This window comes from Neopsephotus bourkii, unplaced genomic scaffold (genome assembly GCF_033783945.1).
Source record: "Neopsephotus bourkii isolate Nb327-2 ecotype Australia unplaced genomic scaffold, CSIRO-AGI_Nbou_v1 NB_1680, whole genome shotgun sequence".
Classification (NCBI taxonomy): Eukaryota; Metazoa; Chordata; class Aves; order Psittaciformes; family Psittacidae; genus Neopsephotus; species Neopsephotus bourkii.
Genome location: NW_026902154.1, coordinates 876,901 through 896,442, shown reverse-complemented (window position 1 = coordinate 896,442; position 19,542 = coordinate 876,901). Strand labels below are relative to the sequence as shown.

At 55.2% G+C, this 19,542-nt stretch overlaps 1 protein-coding gene across 1 annotated transcript; it reads left to right on the top strand.

Moving 5' to 3' along the window:
* The first annotated feature begins 1,369 nt into the window (after nt 1–1,369).
* On the top strand, nt 1,370–14,234 carry SLC9A5 (solute carrier family 9 member A5). Its single transcript, XM_061375951.1, is given in 16 exon segments — nt 1,370–1,545; nt 6,463–6,765; nt 7,407–7,570; nt 7,866–7,944; nt 8,344–8,521; nt 8,653–8,873; nt 9,049–9,251; nt 9,893–9,982; nt 10,077–10,147; nt 10,983–11,112; nt 11,328–11,416; nt 11,647–11,773; nt 11,903–12,073; nt 13,031–13,100; nt 13,353–13,484; nt 13,768–14,234. Coding segments are annotated over 16 exon segments (2,628 nt in total). The 5' UTR covers nt 1,370–1,412.
* Nucleotides 14,235–19,542: the final 5,308 nt, after the last annotated feature.

The following is a 19,542-nucleotide window of genomic DNA, read 5'->3' as shown; positions in this document are numbered from 1 at the left end:
GAGAACGTCCAAAACGGACAGGGTAGTGTTGTATGGTGAGTTTGGGAAGGTGAGTTTCAGGAGGAGGATGCAAAGGGGAGCCAGAACCCTGGGAGGACCCGCAGGAGAAGCGGGGCTGCACCAGGAATGGGGACACGGGCAGATTTAATCTCCCGTGCACTCAGCACAAACCACAAGCCTTCAAGGAAAAGCTTTAGCAAAGGTGATTTCACCTTTTTGATTGCATACTGGGCAGTGCCAATGGCCCAACACAATGAAGCGGCGTTCCCCTCTCTCCTGGCTCCCAGTAGGAGAGAGGTGGGAACAGACTAGGGGAGCTTTGCAGAGACCTCCATGCAGTAGCACAGGCTGGATCCAAGAGGCCAGGGCAGCAGGGCAGGACCAGCCTGTGGGAGGCAAGGCAAAGAGGGATTTAATTACACCTTTGGCAGCTTGAAGGGGAAACAGGAGGCAGCTGCTTCTCAGGGCAGCCCTCGCAAGGCCTTTCCTGTGTCTCCACAGACAAGGTGTCCTTCTGCCATGCTCGAGGGACACACAGATGCAGCTCAGAGCTGGCTCCCCGTGAAGTGTGCTGATACCATGCCTTCCTGCCCTCTGCCAGTCAGCATCACTGCTCCTCAGGCAGCTGGGCATCCCTCACTGTCCGCCCAGGCCATGAGGCCCTGGATCTGGGACCACAGAGATGGGATGTGGGAGATGGGGCACCTCCTGGAGCAGAGTGGACAGCCTAGGTTTGGTGGGCAAGTGGGAGCTCTTAGGGGTGTCTAAGAGGGGCTGGGGAGGGAAGGGGGACCCCTCTGGAATACTTCCAGACCAGTGCTCGGGGAGCGGCTGAGGCAGGAATGGGTGGTCTTGGCTGGCAGCAGGAGGGGGACTGAGGAGACTGCGAACATGATGAGTGCAGGAGGGCTGAGCCAGGGTTAAGGGGACTTGGGCAGAGCAGGGGTGCCAGTGGAGGACACAGGGCACTGAGGTGACACGGGAGGCACCGGGGTGGTGTCAGGGAGCAGCAGGGCAGGGGACACCAGAGAAGTTGCAGGGGGGAGTGGGGCAGGGGTCTGACATGGGGTAGGGGGGTACAGGGACCGGTGCAGCGGCACCAGGCTGATGCTGTTGGGAGGGAACTGTATCCGGCTCAGGGGGCTGAGGTGTGGCAGCTTAACAGCGGAGGTGATGCAGGGACACTGGAGGGGACCGGGGCCGGGGCCGGCGCAGTCGGGGCGCGGCGGAGCGGGGTGTGCGGGCCCGTTTCGGGGCTCCCAGCGGTACCGAGGGGGTTGGCGGGAGGGAGGGGCTGGCGGAGCCGGTGGCGTGGGGCGGAGGGGGCCGGCCCGGCGCGGGACGTGCGCGTGACGCGGGCAACGGCCGGTATCGAGGCAAAGCGGCGGGGAGCGGCGCGGAGGGATGCGGCCATGCAGCCGCCGGCGGCCTCCCCTGGCCCCGCCGCCCCGGAGAGCGTTGAGCTGCTGCGGTGGCAGTGGCAGGAGGTGCAGGCGCCCTGCCTGGTGGCCGCCTGGATCCTGGTGGCCAGCCTAGCCAAGATCGGTGAGTGCCCGTGTGTCCTGTCCACCTCCACCCCTTCCCCAGCCCCGGGCCCCCGGGGTCGCGCCCATCGCGGAAAGGGTAGGGTGGGGTACGACATCCCTGCATGCGAGGTGGCGGGTGCCACTGCCTCCCAGGGCTGCGGTGCCCGGCACGACCCCACGGCTCATCCCCCATCCGCTTCCGTGGGACGAAGTGGAGGCACAGCCCGAGGAACAACGCAGGGGCCTGGACCCGTTTTCCCTGCGATTGATGGATAGATGGGTGGGCACAGAGGGAGGGCTCATGAGAAGAGCTGAGCAGAGATGCCTCCAAAAGATGTCCCATGCCCCGGCGGCTGGCACAGCGCACGCTATCAGCTGGACTGCAGACTGCTTGGTAGCCCCCCAGCCCCAGGAAGTGCACCCAGTGATGCAGGTGTGGGACAAGACGTGTCCCCAGCAGCCTGGAGATGGGCTTGTGCCTGTGATCCCCTGCTGTCAGCCACTCCACATTCACATGGCCTCAGACTCTTGTGCTCCCCAGCACCAGACCACGCAGCCAGGGGGGAGGCAAGGAGGAGGAGGAAGGTGCAAGGAGGTGGTGGGTGAGGTGCTGCAGGGCTGTGCTCTCCCCCGCACCCTGGGTGCTGGGGAGGGGATGTTCATGTGTGGGTGCTGACCAGGGTCCCCAGAGGTCTGATCCCCAATAGTACCCCTGTGCTGGGCCCAGGGGATGAGACCGTGACCTTGAGGCAGGTTTGTTTCCTCCTCAGAGGTCACACTGTGGGCACAGCCCCTGTGGCAGGGGGCACAGGCACCCCCATAGTTTGGAGCTGGCTCAAGAAGTGTGGGTTCAGAGTTAGGTGGGGGGGGACTCTGAGCAGCCAGAGACCAGCAATAGGTCTCGGTATGCAGTATTCAGCCTCTGCTGTGAGCACCAGCTGGTCTTTGCCTATCCCCAAGGATCACTGAACCCACAACCATGGAGCTTGTGCTTCTCTCCTTTCTCGCCTTCTCACAAGGGAGATCTATAGCATCACGAGGAATGAATTAAAGGATGTTGTCGGCTTAAAAATGTAACCCTCTGTCTCCAGCTCTGCCACCTTCAGCTGCTGAGTGCATCTCTCCTACCTGCAAAAGATGAGAGAGGCGATTCCTTTCTGTGGCTTTTATTTGATTCTCTGAAGCACCTCCCTGGAGCTGCTCCCTGTGTGGATTTTCCTTGATGTGCTCCCATCACCACCCTTGCCTTGTCCGATCAGGGATGCTGGGGGGGGGGCAAGCTGGCGCCATTCCCAAGTCCCCAACCCCGCCATGCTCTTCCAGGCCTGAGGCAAACTGATGGCCACTGTCACCTGGGAGACACAACCCTGGTGGTCAGTAGCTCTGGGCTGCCTGGCTCAGTGCATCCAGTGAGTCCAATGGATACTGGGAGCCTGGAACCAGAAGCAACATCCACACCTGGGGGCAGGGCTGCAAGCAGTCCTGTCCAGGAGGTCACACCATATCCACATGGCCTCAGGATCTCATGCTCCCTGACAGGGGACCATGCAGCTGGTGTCCCTGGAGGTGGCACACATGGTCCCCAGGGCACACAGGAGCCTGGAGGAGGTGGAGCCAGGGGTGAAGGATGCTTTGGAGCAGAGGGGCAGCGCCGGCTGCAGCACCATGGTGTAGGCTGGTGTAGAGGAGCCATTGGAGTTGTGGCACTGGGCTGCCAGCTCACAGCCCTGTGACTGCAGGGGAGGAAGCGGCCCTGCGCCTGAGTGATGGGGAAATGACAGTGTGGTCTCTGTTCTCTGAGGCAGTCACGATGCCAGGGTGCCCCAGGCCAGCAAACACCCGGGGCGGGGAGAAACTGGCTTGGGTGTTGCCTTCCTGCACAGCGAGGCATCATCCGGGTTTTGCTGCCTTTTCCGTCCCTGGTCAGAGCACAGGTCTTCTTGAACGGGTGTGGGGAGAGGGAATTGGTCAGCATTGCCCCAGACATGCTCCCACAGTTGCCCCTTTGGCAATACTTTGCCAGAATCATAGAATCCCAGACTGGTTTGTGTTGGAAAGGACCTTAAAGCTCATCCATTTCCAACCCCCTGCCATGGGTAGGGACACCTTCCATTACACCATGTTGCTCCAAGCCCCATCCAACCTGGCCTTGAACACCTAATGATGTTCCTTGGCCAGAATTTGGTTACCTTTGAAGTCAAGGGCTGAATTGCCGTTGAATTTAAGTGCAATGGTAGCAACTTTTTCCACCTGGCAGCACCCCATGGGTCACAGCCCTCTCCCTTTGCACCATCACCTCTGTTCCCAGGTGCTCATGTCTTGGTTTAGGTGTTTCACCGTTCTCCCAGCATCAGAGGAGCAGAGGCAGGTTCTGGATCCGAGTCTTCCCAATGGCAAATCATGTATTATAAATGCCTGAGAGTGGATTATGGCTCTGAAGTTAATTCACATGTGGCTAAGTTACTGTTGCTGTGGGAACCTTTAATACTGAAATCCTTGACTAGCGTGTGTAAAATTAGAGCTCGTTCTATCCGTCCCCGCTGGCTGCTTCCTGCGGCACAAAGGAGCTCGTGTGCTGTTATTCACTTGGGAGGATGGCAGCATTCCCCCTCAGCCAAGGGCTTTGTGGACAAGCAAGGTCTTTCCCATTGATGCTGCTGTCTTCTTTGCCCAAGTCTTTGGCCTGGGGGAAGGAATGATGGATGACAGCCAGGAGCCATGTCCCCATAGCATCTCTGTGGGCTCTCTCAAATCTCTCTAGCCAGGCAGGGCATATCTCTGCAGCACAGAGAGTGCAGATGGGTTGCTGGAGCAGCGATCTTGGCAATGATCCCAAGTGTGCAAAAGAGGCCGGACGCCTTGTTCCTTTCTGGAAAACTTGGGAGCTGTGTTCCTGTGGGTGGGAAGTGATTTTGCAGCATGCTACAGGCACCGTGTACCCACCAGCGCTGCCTTTGCCTGGCTTATGTGGGGTGAACGGGGCTTTGCCACAGCTTCTGCGGTCATTTAGTGGGAATTCCACTGGGCTGGAGCTCAGCCAGCCCTTCTCTGGGCTGCGAGTGGGCTGGGAAGGCTGTAGAGTCCATATTGCTCCTGCCTCCATGGCTGGATCAAGCGGAGGCAGATGAAGGTAAATGTGACGCCCTAGGCTCTGCAGCCAAGCCACAGAGCCATGATGGAGGCTTGGCCATGGGTGCTCTGCAGCTCTTTCCCTTTCAGGTGGTTGCCCCTTTGCTCATGGCTGAGGCAGCGTTCCTGGTGTGTTATGGCAGGGAAGCAGTGCTGGAGTTCACCAAGATGGCACGGACATGGCTCACCATGCCAAGGAGCAGTGCCGGTCACTTGGAAGGTCTCAGCAGGAGGAAAAGCAGCCCTTAGCCTGCACATTTGATGGTGGGCTCAAAAATGTTGTCTCTAGTTAAGAACCAGATCTCTGAGGTTATCTCCTCTAATTCAGTGCTCAGCTGCAGCAAAGAAAAGCAAATCAACTAAGGGATCTCAGGAAACAAGAAAGGAAGAATGGGAGGTGATGGCCTCACTTTCCAGGGTGTCTGCACCTCAGGGACTCTGGGACCTGCCCCAGAAAGGATAGAGCAGGGCTGGGACAGATTCAAAGGGAAAAGTCAAGGGCATGGAAACCTGATGAAGAAGTGCTCCCTGTTCCTGGGCTCCTCTCCAGGTCTATGGCACTGGAGACAGGACCCTGGCCTAAGCAGAACTTAAGGTGTGTCCATGGGGGTTCCTGAGGAGGAAAGAAGCCAAGTGACCTAGGGCTGGTGTGTGACCACAGCACAGCTTTCCTTCTGGCAGGATGACTTGGCACAAGCAACAGGCATCTCTAATCCAGCTAAAGGGCTTTAGGGACTTGGTTTTGGGTTGGCAGCAGGGCTGGGCTTGCAGCCATGTGATGGCTCAGAGGCTGCCGTGTTGTCCCTTGTACCTGCTGGCTGCTCAAGGACAGAGGTGGCTCCGGAGCCCAATGCACAAAAGGAGGTTTCTTCATCTGATGGCCAAGTCAAGCTACAGAGGTGGGCTGGATGAATGCAGAACTCAACAATGAGGGGAGCAAAACCACTGTGACCCTCAACAGCCTTGCCCCAAGCACTGCCCTTTGAGGGGTACCAAAAATACAGCACCCTACTCTAGGTTGGAGAAATCCTCAGGGATGGGGGCTTGCCCACCAGAAAGCTGGAATGATCTGTGATTACACAGGATGCCCTGACGTTGGGGACAAGGCTGCCTGTTTTACTGGCTTGTGCCTGAGCTGCAGGCTCACTGCCACGTTGCTGATGGATGAATACCAGAACTTAACCTGCAGGCTTTAAAAATATATCCTGATCTGTGGCAGCTTAAGATTTGGTCCAAACCTCATAGGGAATAAACTCATCTCTAGATTTGCAGCTCCTGTGTGCCTGATTTTTGCATGCAGGTAGTTTAGCTGGTGCTGAGGGCATGGAGACTGCCTAGTGCTGCAGTGTTTTGCATGCTGCTCCCCCTGCTTGCTCAGATGGCTGCAAACAAGGTCACCTCATCACCAGGGCTGAGCATCCTCATCTCTGAGTGGGGTAATGTGTCCCGGTGAACCAGGATGTCTCAAGACAGCAGCCAGCATTGCTTGTGACACTGTGAACGTGCTTGCTGTCTGCTTTGATCCGTTAAGGGCAGATACCAGAGGCCAAGCAAAGCAAAATGCCTGTCTGCTTGGCTTGATAGACAGTGGCTGAGGAGGAAAGGAAGATCCCAAAAGGTCAGGGACCTGAAGTCCTAACGTGGGAGCTAACTGGAAGGTCTGTGCACACATGGCCACAAAGCTGCCTCAAGTGCTCCCTTGTCCTCCCTGGCGTCTGTCATGTGTCAGCTAAACCCTCTGTGAAGCTTATGGATCTGAGATTCTCTGTCTGTTTGGCTGATGCTCTCATTCCTCCTTTCCTTTTAGTTTTCCACCTGTCAAGGAAGGTGACATCCATCGTGCCGGAGAGCTGCCTCCTCATCCTGCTGGGGCTGGGCCTGGGGGGCATTGTGTTGGCTGTGGCGAAGAAACCTGAGTACCAGCTGGAGCCCAGCATGTTCTTCCTCTTCCTTCTGCCCCCCATCGTGCTTGACTCAGGCTACTTCATGCCCAGCAGGCTGTTCTTTGACAACATCGGTGCCATCCTCACCTACGCGGTGGTGGGCACCCTCTGGAATTCCTTCACCACTGGCACTGCACTCTGGGGGCTGCACCGGGCCGGTGTCATGGGTACGTACACACGGCTGTTCAGCTTAGACCACATCCCTGACTCAACCAACCATCCCCATCACCCAACCCAAGAGGTGAGTTGGAGGTGCAAAGTGCCCCCAAGTTCAGAGTCCACTGCCTGGCCCTGCCATGGACTCCCAGGAATTATAGCAGGAACAGTGCTCTGCAAGACTGTCAAGTATGCAGGACAAATGGGTCTGCCTTGCCACTGGGTGACTCATGTCTTTGCTGTTTTTGTCCCAGAGTTTGACTAGCTCTGTTGGCTCACTGCTGTGTTCCCTGTCCTTGGCTTGAGCTACCGGCCTCTGGGGGCCTGGGGTGTGGTTTGAGGTCTCCTGAGTCCCCAGAAACCACTTGATGGCTGGACCTGAGGTGGGGCTGCTAAGCCTCCTTCGGTCCATACTTACTGAAGGGGCAGCAATGCACCTGGGTGCAAGGGGGACATCGAAGCCCTGCTGCCCTCATGTTGCAGCAAGAATGTGCTTTGCTTGGGAGACCCCAGATGTCTCAGCCCACTGCATCCCAAGGTGGGATGCTGCAGCCAAATGACCAGGAGCAGATGAGGGATTGGCTTGTTTCAGACTGATGAGAGGGACTCTGGGGCAGATGGTCTGCCTGAACTTGTCCTTCTGTCCTAGCAGATCCAGGCGTTGAAGCTGGGTTGATGGATTTCCTGCTCTTCGGCAGCCTCATCTCAGCTGTGGACCCTGTGGCAGTGCTGGCTGTCTTTGAAGAGGTCCATGTAAATGAGACCCTCTTCATCATCGTGTTTGGCGAGTCTCTCCTGAATGATGCTGTCACTGTGGTGAGTTGGAGGTTCAGGGACCCTAATGTGGAGCCAGGTTTGGGCCAGAGTGCTGGAGCCCCCCAGGACAGGCAGAGGATGCAGGTGACATCCCCAAGCAGGGACAGCCCAATGCTCTCTCGGCCTTTCCTCTCTCCTGGCCCTGTGGGACTTTGCCGGTTGAGATGAGCTGTGTTACCTGGCAGATTTGGGGTGGGTGATGCGTCTTCTGCAGGGCCCATCCTGCCCATGGGTGCTGTCCCTTTCAAGGCAGGATAATACCCTGCCTTCCCCGAGGCATTTGCCTTGCCTGCAGGTGCTGTACAAGGTCTTCAACTCTTTTGTGGAGCTGGGCCCAGAGCATATCCGTGCCACAGACTACGTGAAGGGGTTAGGTGAGTATGTGCCCCACCAGCCCCTCCATCTTCTCCTCCAGAGTGGTAGTGCTGGAGGAAAGCACAGGTGCTGTCCTACTCTGTGGCAGCGAGCACCACAGCTCTGTCATCTCCATCCCAGTGGTCACATAATCGTAATAATAAAATCATAATCATAGAATCAACCAGGTTGGAAAAAACCTTCAAGATCATCAAGTCCAACCATTTCCCAGCACTGCCAGGGCCACCAATGAACCATGTCACTAAGGGCCTCATCTACACATCCTGGCTGTCATCATGGGACACTTTGGTGGGGAGCTGGGTGGGAGCACAAGGGCCAGCCCAACATGGTATGGTCATGGGGGCACAGGAGCTGGGCTCGATTGCTTATACTGCAGATGAGTCTTCTCCCCCCACCAGCTTCCTTCTTCCTGGTGAGCCTGGGGGGCACGGCTGTGGGGCTGCTCTTTGCCTTCCTCCTGGCCCTGATCACACGGTTCACCAAGCACGTGCGCATCATCGAGCCACTCTTCGTTTTCCTCCTGGCCTATGTTGCATACCTTGTTGCTGAGATGGTCTCACTCTCCTCCATCCTGGCGTGAGTTCTGGGGCATCCCATGGAGTGGGGGGTCCAGTAAATCAGGGGTGCAGTGCTGAGCAGTGAGAGGTGGTGAGCAGACCCACTCCTCATCCCACCGCAAGGTCATGCCAGCTCCTGTCCCTCTGCAGAGTCACCTTCTGTGGGATCTGCTGCAAGAAGTATGTAGAAGCCAATATCTCCCAGAAGTCCCGCACCACAGTCAAGTACACCATGAAGACACTGGCCAGTAGCTCAGAGACCATCATCTTCATGTTTCTGGGCATCTCGGCAGTGGACACCTCCAAGTGGGCATGGGACACAGCACTGGTGCTGGGCACCCTGTTCTTTATCCTGCTCTTCAGAGCTGTGGGTAAGTCTGCCACTCAGTGCCTCTGGCCAGTAAAAATCCAGCTCTTATCATATCAAAAAGTGGTGTCCCCCAAGAAATGCTAGGGTATGAGGCCAGTCATGGTTCCTGGCTGGGGTTTGCCCTATCTCCAGGAGCATCCCTGCCAGCATCCCAGGCTCTCCTCCTTCTTCCCTAGGTGTTGTCCTGCAGACCTATGTGCTCAACCGCTTCCGCCTCATTCCTCTGGACAGGATAGATCAAGTGGTCATGTCATATGGTGGCCTCCGCGGGGCTGTGGCCTTTGCCCTGGTCATCCTGCTGGACAGGACAAAGGTGAAAGCCAAGGACTATTTTGTGGCAACGACCATTGTGGTGGTGTTCTTCACTGTCATTGTGCAGGTGAGGATGGGCAGTGTGCCCTTCTCCAGTGCTGCCTTCCTGCCCCAGAGGTGGCCTGGGGAGCCAGGCGGGTGCTTGGGGACATATGGTTCGGCCAAGTACTTCTTTTCAAGTGACCTTTGGTTCTTGGTGCCTCTTGTCACTTCATCCATCACCAGGCTGGTGTGGAGGGCTGTGGTGGTGACTGTCGCAATGGTGGGGCCATGGCCCACATTATTTCCCCATTGGCTTCTTGTTCTGGGGCTGGCTCCAACAGCAGCAACAGTGTGTTGAGAATGTTCTCTTTACAATGCTGCTGATGCTTCCTAAGGGAAGGGGGACTTGACGGGGTACAACATGGTTGCTGCCTTGGACATGGGAGCATTGCCCAGGTCCAGGCACAGAGGCTCAGGTTGGTAGGGGTATGCGCTGCTGGCATAGCTGCTGTTCCCAGTCACTTCATAGAATCATAAAATCAGCTGGGTTGGAAAAGACCTTTAAGGTCATCAAGTCCAACCTTTAACCCAGGACTGCCAGTCCACCACTAATCCATGTCCCTTAGTAACATGGTTTAGGGACTTCTTGCTACTTCTGCTTCCCTTGCCCCAGCCACTCACCCTCTTGCCCTCCCAGTCTTTCCCTTGCCTTTTCCTGCATTCCAGGGCCTCACCATCAAACCCCTGGTGACGTGGCTGAAGGTGAAGCGCAGTGACCACCACAAGCCCACGCTGAATGAGGAGCTGCATGAGCACGTAGGTGAAGGCTACCTGGCTCCCTGTGCTGCGTCAGCACCCCTGGGGCACCTGCAACCTTGTCACTGCTCTCACCCTCTTCTCCTCACTCAAGGTCTTTGACCACATCATGGCAGCAGTGGAGGATATTGTGGGACACCATGGCTACCATTATTGGCGGGACAAGTGAGTGTCTTACCCAGGATTCTCTGCGGGCCATCAGGTGGAAGCGGGACATAATGCCAGTCACAGGGACATTGCAGGGTTCCCCCTGGAGGACAGCCTGGATATAGGCAGGGCAGGGGGACCAAGAAGGCTGTATGTCCATCCATCAATCCATCTGGAAAGGGACCATCTGCCTCCTATTATATAGCAGACTGAAGTACCTAAACATCCCAGAAAGAGGTCAGGCAGGTGGACCTGGGGATGCTGCAGGAGCTGGCATTGCTTGCCTGTGCTAGAACTACAGGGGGGGCATGGGGTGTCCGTGGTGGTGGCAATCATAGAATGGTTTGGGTTGGAAGAGACTTTAAAGGTCATGCAGTTCCTGCCATGGGCAGGGACACCATCTACTAGACCAGGTTGCTCCAAGTCCTGCCCAGCCTGGCCTTGAACTAGGGATGGGGCATAGGGCTATGGCCCAGTGACTCTCCATGGGTGGAGAGCTGGGTGCTGAGAAGGGACTGGCCCTGTTAAGGCCTGGGTTTATCTGCAGCACAGCGACAGGAACAAGGCTGAGAAAAGCCTGTTTCCTGGAGGGGAAGTGCTCCAGCTGGGCAGCCATTAGCCCCAGTTCCACTCCCACAGACCCACTTGTCTCTGACTTCCCCTTGGGCAGAAATGAAGGGTCAGCATGCCCCCTGTGCTCCTGCTCTCCCTGGCAGTGTGTCCCTGGGCAGAGCCAGGTCCTGTGTGCACAGTCTGCTTTCAGCATGCTTTGGACCCTCAACCTTAGATCGGCAGGGGTCCCTGGCTGTGGTACCCCTGAGCACTAAACACCCATGTCTTTATCTTATGGCAGGTGGGAACAGTTTGACAAGAAGTACCTGAGCCAGCTTCTGATGCGGAAATCTGCCTACAGGCTGCGAGATGAGATTTGGGATGTTTACTACAAGCTGAACATCCGTGATGCTATCAGCTTCGTTGACCAGGTATCAAGCTGAACATCCATGTTGCTATCAGCTTCCCCACCAGGGGCATATGGGGGGGACTGGGTGGCGGGCTGGCCCCAACAGGAGCTGGTGGCCTGGGGTGGTGGCTCCATCATGTATGGCTACACAGGTACCCGCAGGCCAGGCAGTGGGCACCCCCCAGACCAGTGAGGTCCTTGCTGCCCTTCTGCCAGCCTTGCCCTCCCATCTCCCAGGGTGGACATGCGTTCTCTGCTGCCAAGCTGGCGCTGCCGTCAATGCCCAGCCGCACGTCCATTTCGGAGTCATCAGTCACAAACTTCCTGTGAGTACAAGCATCCCCCCAAGACCCTGGGCAGACCTCGCTGGACTCCTGCATCTTCCCTTTTACCTGGGGATGTGTTGTGCCAGGGCTGGCAGAGGGCTGATAGGATGGGAGCATGTAGCCCAGTCCCGCCAACTCCATCTACCTCCACCTCCGTTTCCATCTCCATCTCCATCATCTCCACCTCCATCTCCATCTCCATCTCCACCTCCACCTCCATCTCCCCTCAGGAGAGAGAGTGGGAGTGGCGCGTGCCTGGATATGCAGGTGATTGACACTGTGCGGAGCCGGCGGGACAAGGAGGATGCTGCCATGCACCACGTGCTGCGAGGGAGCCTGTACAAGCCACGCCGGCGGGTGAGTGCTCCCTCGCCATGGCGTGCAGCTGACCCTGAGGGTAGCAGCACCCACAAGAGGAGCAGGGATGGAGGATGCTCTGTGGGGACAGCTGCTCACCCTGTGTCTCTTTGCCTCTCCCTCGGCCAGTACAAGGCCAGCTACAGCCGTCACTTCATCTCTCCAGATAAACAAGAGCGCCAAGACAAAGAAATCTTCCGTCAGAACATGAAGAGGCGGCTGGAGACCTTCAAGTCCACAAAGCACAACATCTGCTTCTCTAAGAATAAGGCCAGGCTGAAGGAAAAGGGCAGGAAAAAGGCAAGCACTCCCCAGCATCCTGCACCTTTCGTAGCTCTGAGATTTGGCCTCCCCCAGGATGCAGACAGTGGGGTGTAGGTGAGGTGCTGAAGGGCATCAGCAGCTGCAGAAACAGTGGGGAAAGCTCCTAATCTCATCTTAGTCCTGCATATCACAGAATCACAGCCTTGTTTGAGTTGGAAGGGAACTTGAAGCTCATCCAGTTGAACCCCCTGCCATGGACAGGGACATCTTCCACTAGACCAGGTTGCTCCAAGCCCCTGCATCCAACCTGGCCTTGAACACTGCCAGGGATGGGGCAGCCACAGCTTCTCTGGGCACCCTGTGCCAGGGCCTCAGCACCCTCACAGGGAAGAGCTTCTGCCTAAGAGCTCATTTCAGTGTCCCCTCTGTCAGGTTAAAGCCATTCCCCCTTGTCCTGTCCCTACAGGCCCTTGTCCAAAGCCCCTCTCCAGGTTTCTTGTGACCCTTTTAGGCACTGGAGCTGCTCTAAGGTCTCCCCCTAAGGAGCCTTCTCTTCTCTGGGCTGAACAAGCCCAGCTCTCTCAGCCTGTCATATGCTCTGGGTGAGCACATGGGTGTTATATGTCCATGTGTCCTCACCATCCCAGCACTGCTGTGGTGTGGCTTTTCTCTGGGCAAAGCAGCCCCAAGCCCTGAGGAAGCCCCATGTTTGTTTTCCAAGAGCACTCAGCATAAAGTAGCCTGAACATCGCTGCAGATCCAGGCCCTGTGGCTTAAACTGAGCCTTAGGTATCTTCTCTCATTTGGAGGTTTTTGAAGCTATTGAAACTGAGCTGTTTGTTGGAGGGCTATGAAGATGCAATGCCTAAGGGCTAGGAATCTGGCTGGGGTGGGAAGCTGGGTCCCTGGGGTTACCCTATCTTGCAGGGCCATCTGGGCTGGGGTTAGGGGTTTGCTTGGGGCAGGTCCCAGATGGTCCCTCTTCCTTCACAGAAGAACACCTCTGTGACCAGAGAGGCTCTCAATGACAAGATGCACAGAAATGTCCCGTGGCAGGATGCTGGTGAGGCGGGTGGCAGGCAAGGTCTGCAGGTCCTTCATGGGGACCTGGTGGGGTGGCATGGGATGGGATGGGATGGGATGGGATGGGATGGGATGGGATGGGATGGGAGCAGCCCCTTGTGCCTGCCTACTGCCAGCATGGTGGCACGACAGCACAAGTGGTTGTACTAGCACCAAGTCCTTCTCCCATGGGTGCAGTCCTCCCCCACAGGATGCCCCAGCCTTCAAAGCAACTCCCTCCATCTGGCTGCAGCTCCTGTCCTGGTGATGATCAGCTCTGAGGAGGAGGAGAGTGATGGCTCAGAGACGGAGAGAGAAGATGATGAAGGGATTGTGTTCATTGCTCGAGCCACCAATGAGGTCCTGCAGGGAAAGACAGCTTCTGGTAGGCACTGGTGCTCCCATGCCAGGGCAGCTGCCATTAAGGTAACTTGTCCTTCCTGGGCCACTAAATTGCTTTGGCCTGGGCAAACCCAAAGTCATCAGAGCATGAATGGGAGAATCCCTGTTCTCTGTGGCTCTGGAGGCACAGCAGAGCCTCCCTGGTGGCTCCTGCATGCCTGGGCCAGCTGACCATTTGGTAGTGGTTGGTTCTGCAATGTTTGCAGAGCCCAAGGAGGAACCAAGAGCTGTGCAAAATCTCACTGTCACTCCTTCTGCACCTTCAGACAGCCTGTATGTCTGCCCCAGCCCCTGCATCATCCCTCCCTCGCCCACCTTGGCAGAGAAGGAGCTGCCATGGAAAGGAGACCAGGCTGGTCTGGCTGTTTACATCTCCTCGGAGACCACCAAAATCGTGCCAGTGGATATGCAGAAGGCGTGGAACCAAAGCATCTCCTCCCTGGAGAGCATTGCTTCCCCGCCAGGCATCGAGAGTGGACCTCAGCACAGGAGGTTCGCCTGCCCTGTTCTGGAGGAGCAACCCCAGTCTGCGAGTCAAGTCGTGCCGGAGCAGCGCTCCTGCTTCCAGTTCCCCAGCCATGTCTCTAAGAATGGGCGGCCACAGAGTGACAGCAACCCCAGTGGCGCAGAGCAGCAGGAAATGCATCTTTTTATGGCCACAGAGAAGCAGGGCAGGGTGCTGCCAACCGCAGAGCCCAGGGGGCTGATGTTCAACTGAGCGAGCCACCTCTGAGGGCACACTGTGGGCAGTGAAAGGGATGAGGGCTGTGGCCATTCTGCTGTCTTGAGTTGTAAAGCTTGTGTATCTCCATAAACTCCAGGAGTGGCAGAAGAACCTGCTGCTCCTCCCAGAGCTACACTCCAGGGTGGGGTTTGCCTATGCACTTACTGATACAAACTGGTCGATAATTGGGATTTCTGCTGCAACAGCAGGTACCAGCCTCCATTCACCCAGACCCCAAACCTCGTTCTTCCTCTCAGGATATGTATCTGCAGCTGGGAGGGCAGAGATGTTCCTCCCAGGGCTGGGATCCCAAGGAGACTCTATCCTGTAGTGGCTGTGCTGCCCTGGGGTGTGTGGGTGCTGGTTAATGGGTTGTGGCTGCTCAAGGGTGTAGGAGCATAGTGGAGCTGATCTCCAACCTGCTGTGAGTAGACCTCTGGGGAGAGCAGGGGGAGCTGTGCTGGAGCACCTAGTGGTGGTGGGATGTTGACTTTTAAGTGGTTACAGTGCTGGCTCCTCACAGCATGCATGGATGCACCTAGAAGGTCAGAGATGGGCTTCTTGCCATGGCAGCTCGGCGTTCCTGGGTTATGGAGGTATCACAGAGGCAAGGCCATGACTTTCTCAGGACTGGGTGCAGCCCTTCTGGGCTCTGGGTCCACGAGGAGCTGGACTAGTGAACCTGCATGCTAGGGCTCCTCTAGCAGCCAACCTGCTGTGCCAGCCTCATGCCTATGGCCTGGATGTGTTCCCAGAAATGCTGTGTTCAGCTTTCAGACTTTGGTAGGGGGCAGCTGCCCCGCATAGCAACCTTGGTATTCATCCTGCCTGCATCCCAGTCTCTCCAGTTGCCTGGAGCTCATCAGCTGGTAGGGCTGGTCATGGGGCAAAGACTGAAGAAGCAGCAGGTACAAATGTACATCAGCAACAGGGGTGATAGGTGAGAACCAAGTGCATCTTCAAGGTCTGTTGCCACCACCTCCCAGCCATCCTTGGGCCCTCCTGAGAGGCTGGCAGGATACGGTGGCAACAGCCCTGGTGTCACCCCAAAGACCAAGAATTGCTCCCCAAAAGCTGCTCTGCATGCAAAAGCTCAGCACAGCAGCTGAGCACTAGCTCCTCTGAAGGAAGAATGGGGATTTGGGCTGGTAATGCCCCAGAGCAGGTAAATAACTGCCTGTTCCAGCTACAGGGGTGTGCTGGGACAGCAAGTGACACTTGGGGATACTTGGATGTACTGGGTGAGTGAGCCCAGTGTGGAGCAGGCAAGCTGGTGGTACCCCCTGGTGCTGTCAGCAAGGCTCAACAAAGGCTATTATTGTGCTTGGTACCTGTTCCACTGGATGAGCATGAAGTTTTTAAAAGGTTTTTATATAGTTTTGCATTTCTGGTATGCCTTATTCTGGTTTTGATTGCTGATACTGGGCCATACTAAATCCCTAGCTGAGTCAGTGTTTTCTGTAGCCATGGGCACCGTGGGTGACTCAAGACTTAATCTTTTATTTGCAAGAATATTGTTTTAATGTGAAAATATATGCAGAGTATTTTGTAATGTTCAGTAAAGCTGAGTTGGAGCAGACATTGTGGTCTGATCTCTCTGCTTTCTGGGAACCTCTGCATGTCCTGGTTGCTGCAGATTCTGGTTTGGTTCTCCCTCTATTTCTCTCCACCTGAGGCCACAGCCCCCTCTCAGACTCACTGTGCCTAACTGGGTTTCCTAGTTTTGAGAATGTTTGTGGAAAATGTGAAATTCTTTCCAAACAGAAGCTTGCCTGTAGCTGTCATTAGGCCAGGCTGTGGGGAGCAGCCAGCAAGAGGCCAGCAGGGCACTACAACTCTGCACCAGAGTGATGGGAGCCCACATCATCCCATGTCCATACTTCCTATCCCTTTGCCAAACATGTGGTTCAAATGTGTCTGTTTCAGGGCATCCTGGATCAACGTGAACCATCCTGCATTGGTATGTGCTGGCATTGCTTCTCCTCGGGGAGACTTGATTCACATGGTAGATGTGTGGTTTGTGTTCAAGGTGTGTGGTTTGTGTTCAACCTAGCATCTACCATCATCCACAGGTCCTTTTTGACAAGATCTCTATACGGCTACTAGCACTCAGAGCTTTGCACTGGTCCCTCTGGAAGCTGCTCCCTTGCGTCCCACTGACTAGCAACGCTGGCCAAGCTGTGCTCTGTGTGCTGGACCTCAGTGCCAGTATTCCCTGCAGAGACGATTGCCTTGGCAGTGCACCAGGTTGTGGAGCCCAGGTTGTTTTCCTGGAAGTGGTGGGTCTCTGCAGCCCCTCAGAACAGTAGACATCTCAGCTTCAGGAAACACTGCGACTGGTTGATGCTGTCCTACACAGTTATCTGAACCTAGCAGCTAATGTGTGTGCAGGCCACCAGCCAGCAGCTTGGAACCCCCTGTTCCCATCCTCAACCCCAGCCCTGCTGTGGCCAGAGATGGTGGTTCCTACTGCACCTTTCCCCACGGGGTTTTGTGAGTTTTCATTCTCATACTCCAGTCTCTGTATTTCACTTTACGGGGAGATAGCAGCAGCATTGTGCCTGCACAGTGCTGCTCTGATCCTTCCAGCTTAGCACAGAGCCATCTCTTTCAGCCTAAAAATACTCAAGTGCTTCAGTGGAAAAACACATGAACCATGACAAACCACGAACACATGAGCCCAAACCTCTGTTCCTCCAGAAGAGAGTAAAGCATGACCAAAGGAGCTGCTGCTCATGTAACCCAGAACTTGCAACCCTCTGACTGTTACTATAAGCAACTCCATCCCTGGCTATCGCAGACCTGTCATTTTGCATGCCGGCTTCTCCTTAGAGCCTGCCATTAAATCTGCACAGTTTTTCCACAGTGATTTACTTTCTCCAATGCTCAGCTCATCCAGTTTCTCCATGGTACCAGAACTTGTAAAGTCAGCAGGGGATGTAAGGCAGTTCTGGTAACAGGGGCATCAGCTGGATGGAAGAGCCAAAGTGTGGGCGACAGCTTGATGTTAGCCATCTCTGAAGTCAGCTAAGCAACAACATTGTGCAATCATCTTTACATCACCAACCTCACCACTGCACAACGTGTGTTAGAGCATCAGGTGGATTCTAGGCTGGTAGGGGCTCAGGAGGTCTGTGGTCCAACCCTGGCTGCACACAGGGCTGGTGGCAAAACTATACCAGGTAGCTCAGAGCCCTGCCCCGTGCGGTTTCAAAAGTTTCTGAAGGTAGGGATGTCACCACCTCCCTGTCCCAGAGCTGCACCATGGCTACACCACTCTTGTGCAGAGTTATTTTTTCCTTAACAGCCAGTAATTCAGAACCACACAGCTGCTCACTCACTCCTGCCCTTCTTCCTTCCCCCGCTCACAGAGGGATGGGGATGAGAACGGAAAGAATGTAGCTCCCACGGGTTGAGGTAAGAACAGTCCAGTAACTGATGTATAACACAAAACCACTACTGATACCACCAATAATAATAATAATGATAAGGAGAATAACAAGGGGAGATAATACAACTGCTGATCACCCGCCGACCGATACCCACCCCAGTCCGAACAACAACCTGAGCCTTCCATGTGACTCCCCCCAGTTTATATGCTGGGCATGACATGCTGTGGTATGCAATACCTCTTTGGTCAGTTTGGGTGAGGGGTCCTGTCTCTGCTTTCCTTCGGCTTTCCCTCCTCCCTGGCAGAGCAAGAGACTGAGGAACTCCTTGGTCAGAGTAAACATTACCGAGCACCAACTAAAACCATCGGTGTTATCAGTGCTGTTCCCAGGCTGAAAGTCAAAACGACAGCACTGCACCAGCTACTAAGAAGGAGAAAAATGACTGCTGCTGCTGAGCCCAGGACAGCCCAGCAAGCATTTCCCCTAGTGCAGTTCGTCCCTGTTGCCTCTTGCTCTTCTAAGTGTGTTTCTGAGAAAGAGTTGGGCTCTGGTTTCTCTGTGTCCCCTTGTAGGTAGCTCCTCTCTTTGCCTTGTCTTCCTAAAGCTGGTTGTCTCTAATACAGGTGTAGGTGCAGATGTAGATCATAGAATCATAGCACAGTTGTGGTTGGAAAGGACCTTAAGATCATCTTGTTCTACCCGTACTGCCATGGGCAGAGACACCTCACACTAGACCATGCCCAAGGTTCTGTCCAACCTGGCTTTGAACACTGCCAGGGATAGAGCATTCACCACTGCTCTGGGCAACCTGTGCCAGTGCCTCACCACCCTCGCAGTAAAGAACTTTTTCCTTTTATCTAAACTGAACTTCCCCTGTTTAAGTTTAAAGCAATTACTCCTATCACTACAGTCCCTGCTGTAGATGTAGACGTAAATGCAGATGTAGATATCCATCTTCTTGTGGACCTAGTACCCAGTTGTGTCTCACAGGTACAAAGTCAAGAGGATAATCATTTCTTTGAACCTGCTAGCTTCACATTCCCCATTGCAGCATGGTGCTGTTGACTCATGGGCAGTCTTGTGTGCTTTTTCATTCTGCTCTATTTCTGGAGCACTTCTGACGCCCTTGCATGATGTTTTCACAATGGCCTATACATGCACAAGCAGTGGGAAGCCGGTGAATGGGAGCCCAGCTTCCCACCTCCCACTTGGTCCTAGGCCCTAGCAAGCACAAAGCATGGCAGGAGCTTTGACGACACTCTCATTTTCATGGAGAACAGTGGGAAGACAAATGCAGGAAAGTTGTTTAGACTAGTCGTATCTGGTAAGCATATTTTGGAGACACATCAGTTTTTGATCCTGCTCAACTGTCCATGCATCTGTCTCACCTGAGTCACATGCATCAGACTAGCACCTCTTCTCAGTCCTCCTGCATTTGGCTTCTTGCTCTTCTCACATGAAGCAGCCATCCCTGCTTTCACTGGAAGCCTCCTCTGCCTGTTGGTGGATGGAATGAGCCTGGAGAAGAGAAGGCTGCACAGAGACCTCATAGCAGCCTTCCAGTATCTGAAGGGGGCTTTTCAAGGATGCTGGAGAGGGACTCTTCGTCAGGGACTGTAGTGACAGCACAAGGAAGAATGGGTTCAAGCAGGGGAAATTTAGGTTAGATATAAGGGAGAAATTCTTCACTGTGAGGGTGCTGAGGCCCTGTCACAGGTTGTCCAGAGAAGCTGTGGCTGCCTTATCCCTAGCAGTGTTTAAGGCTATGTTGAATGGGGCTTGGAGCAACATGGCATAGTGGAAGGTGTTCATGCCCATGTCAGGAGATGGGACTGGATGAGCTTTAAGCACCTTTCTATCCCAAAGCAGGCTGTGATTCTATGAGTCTATGATTTTGACTCCAGCATTACCTCTGGAGGAGTGGG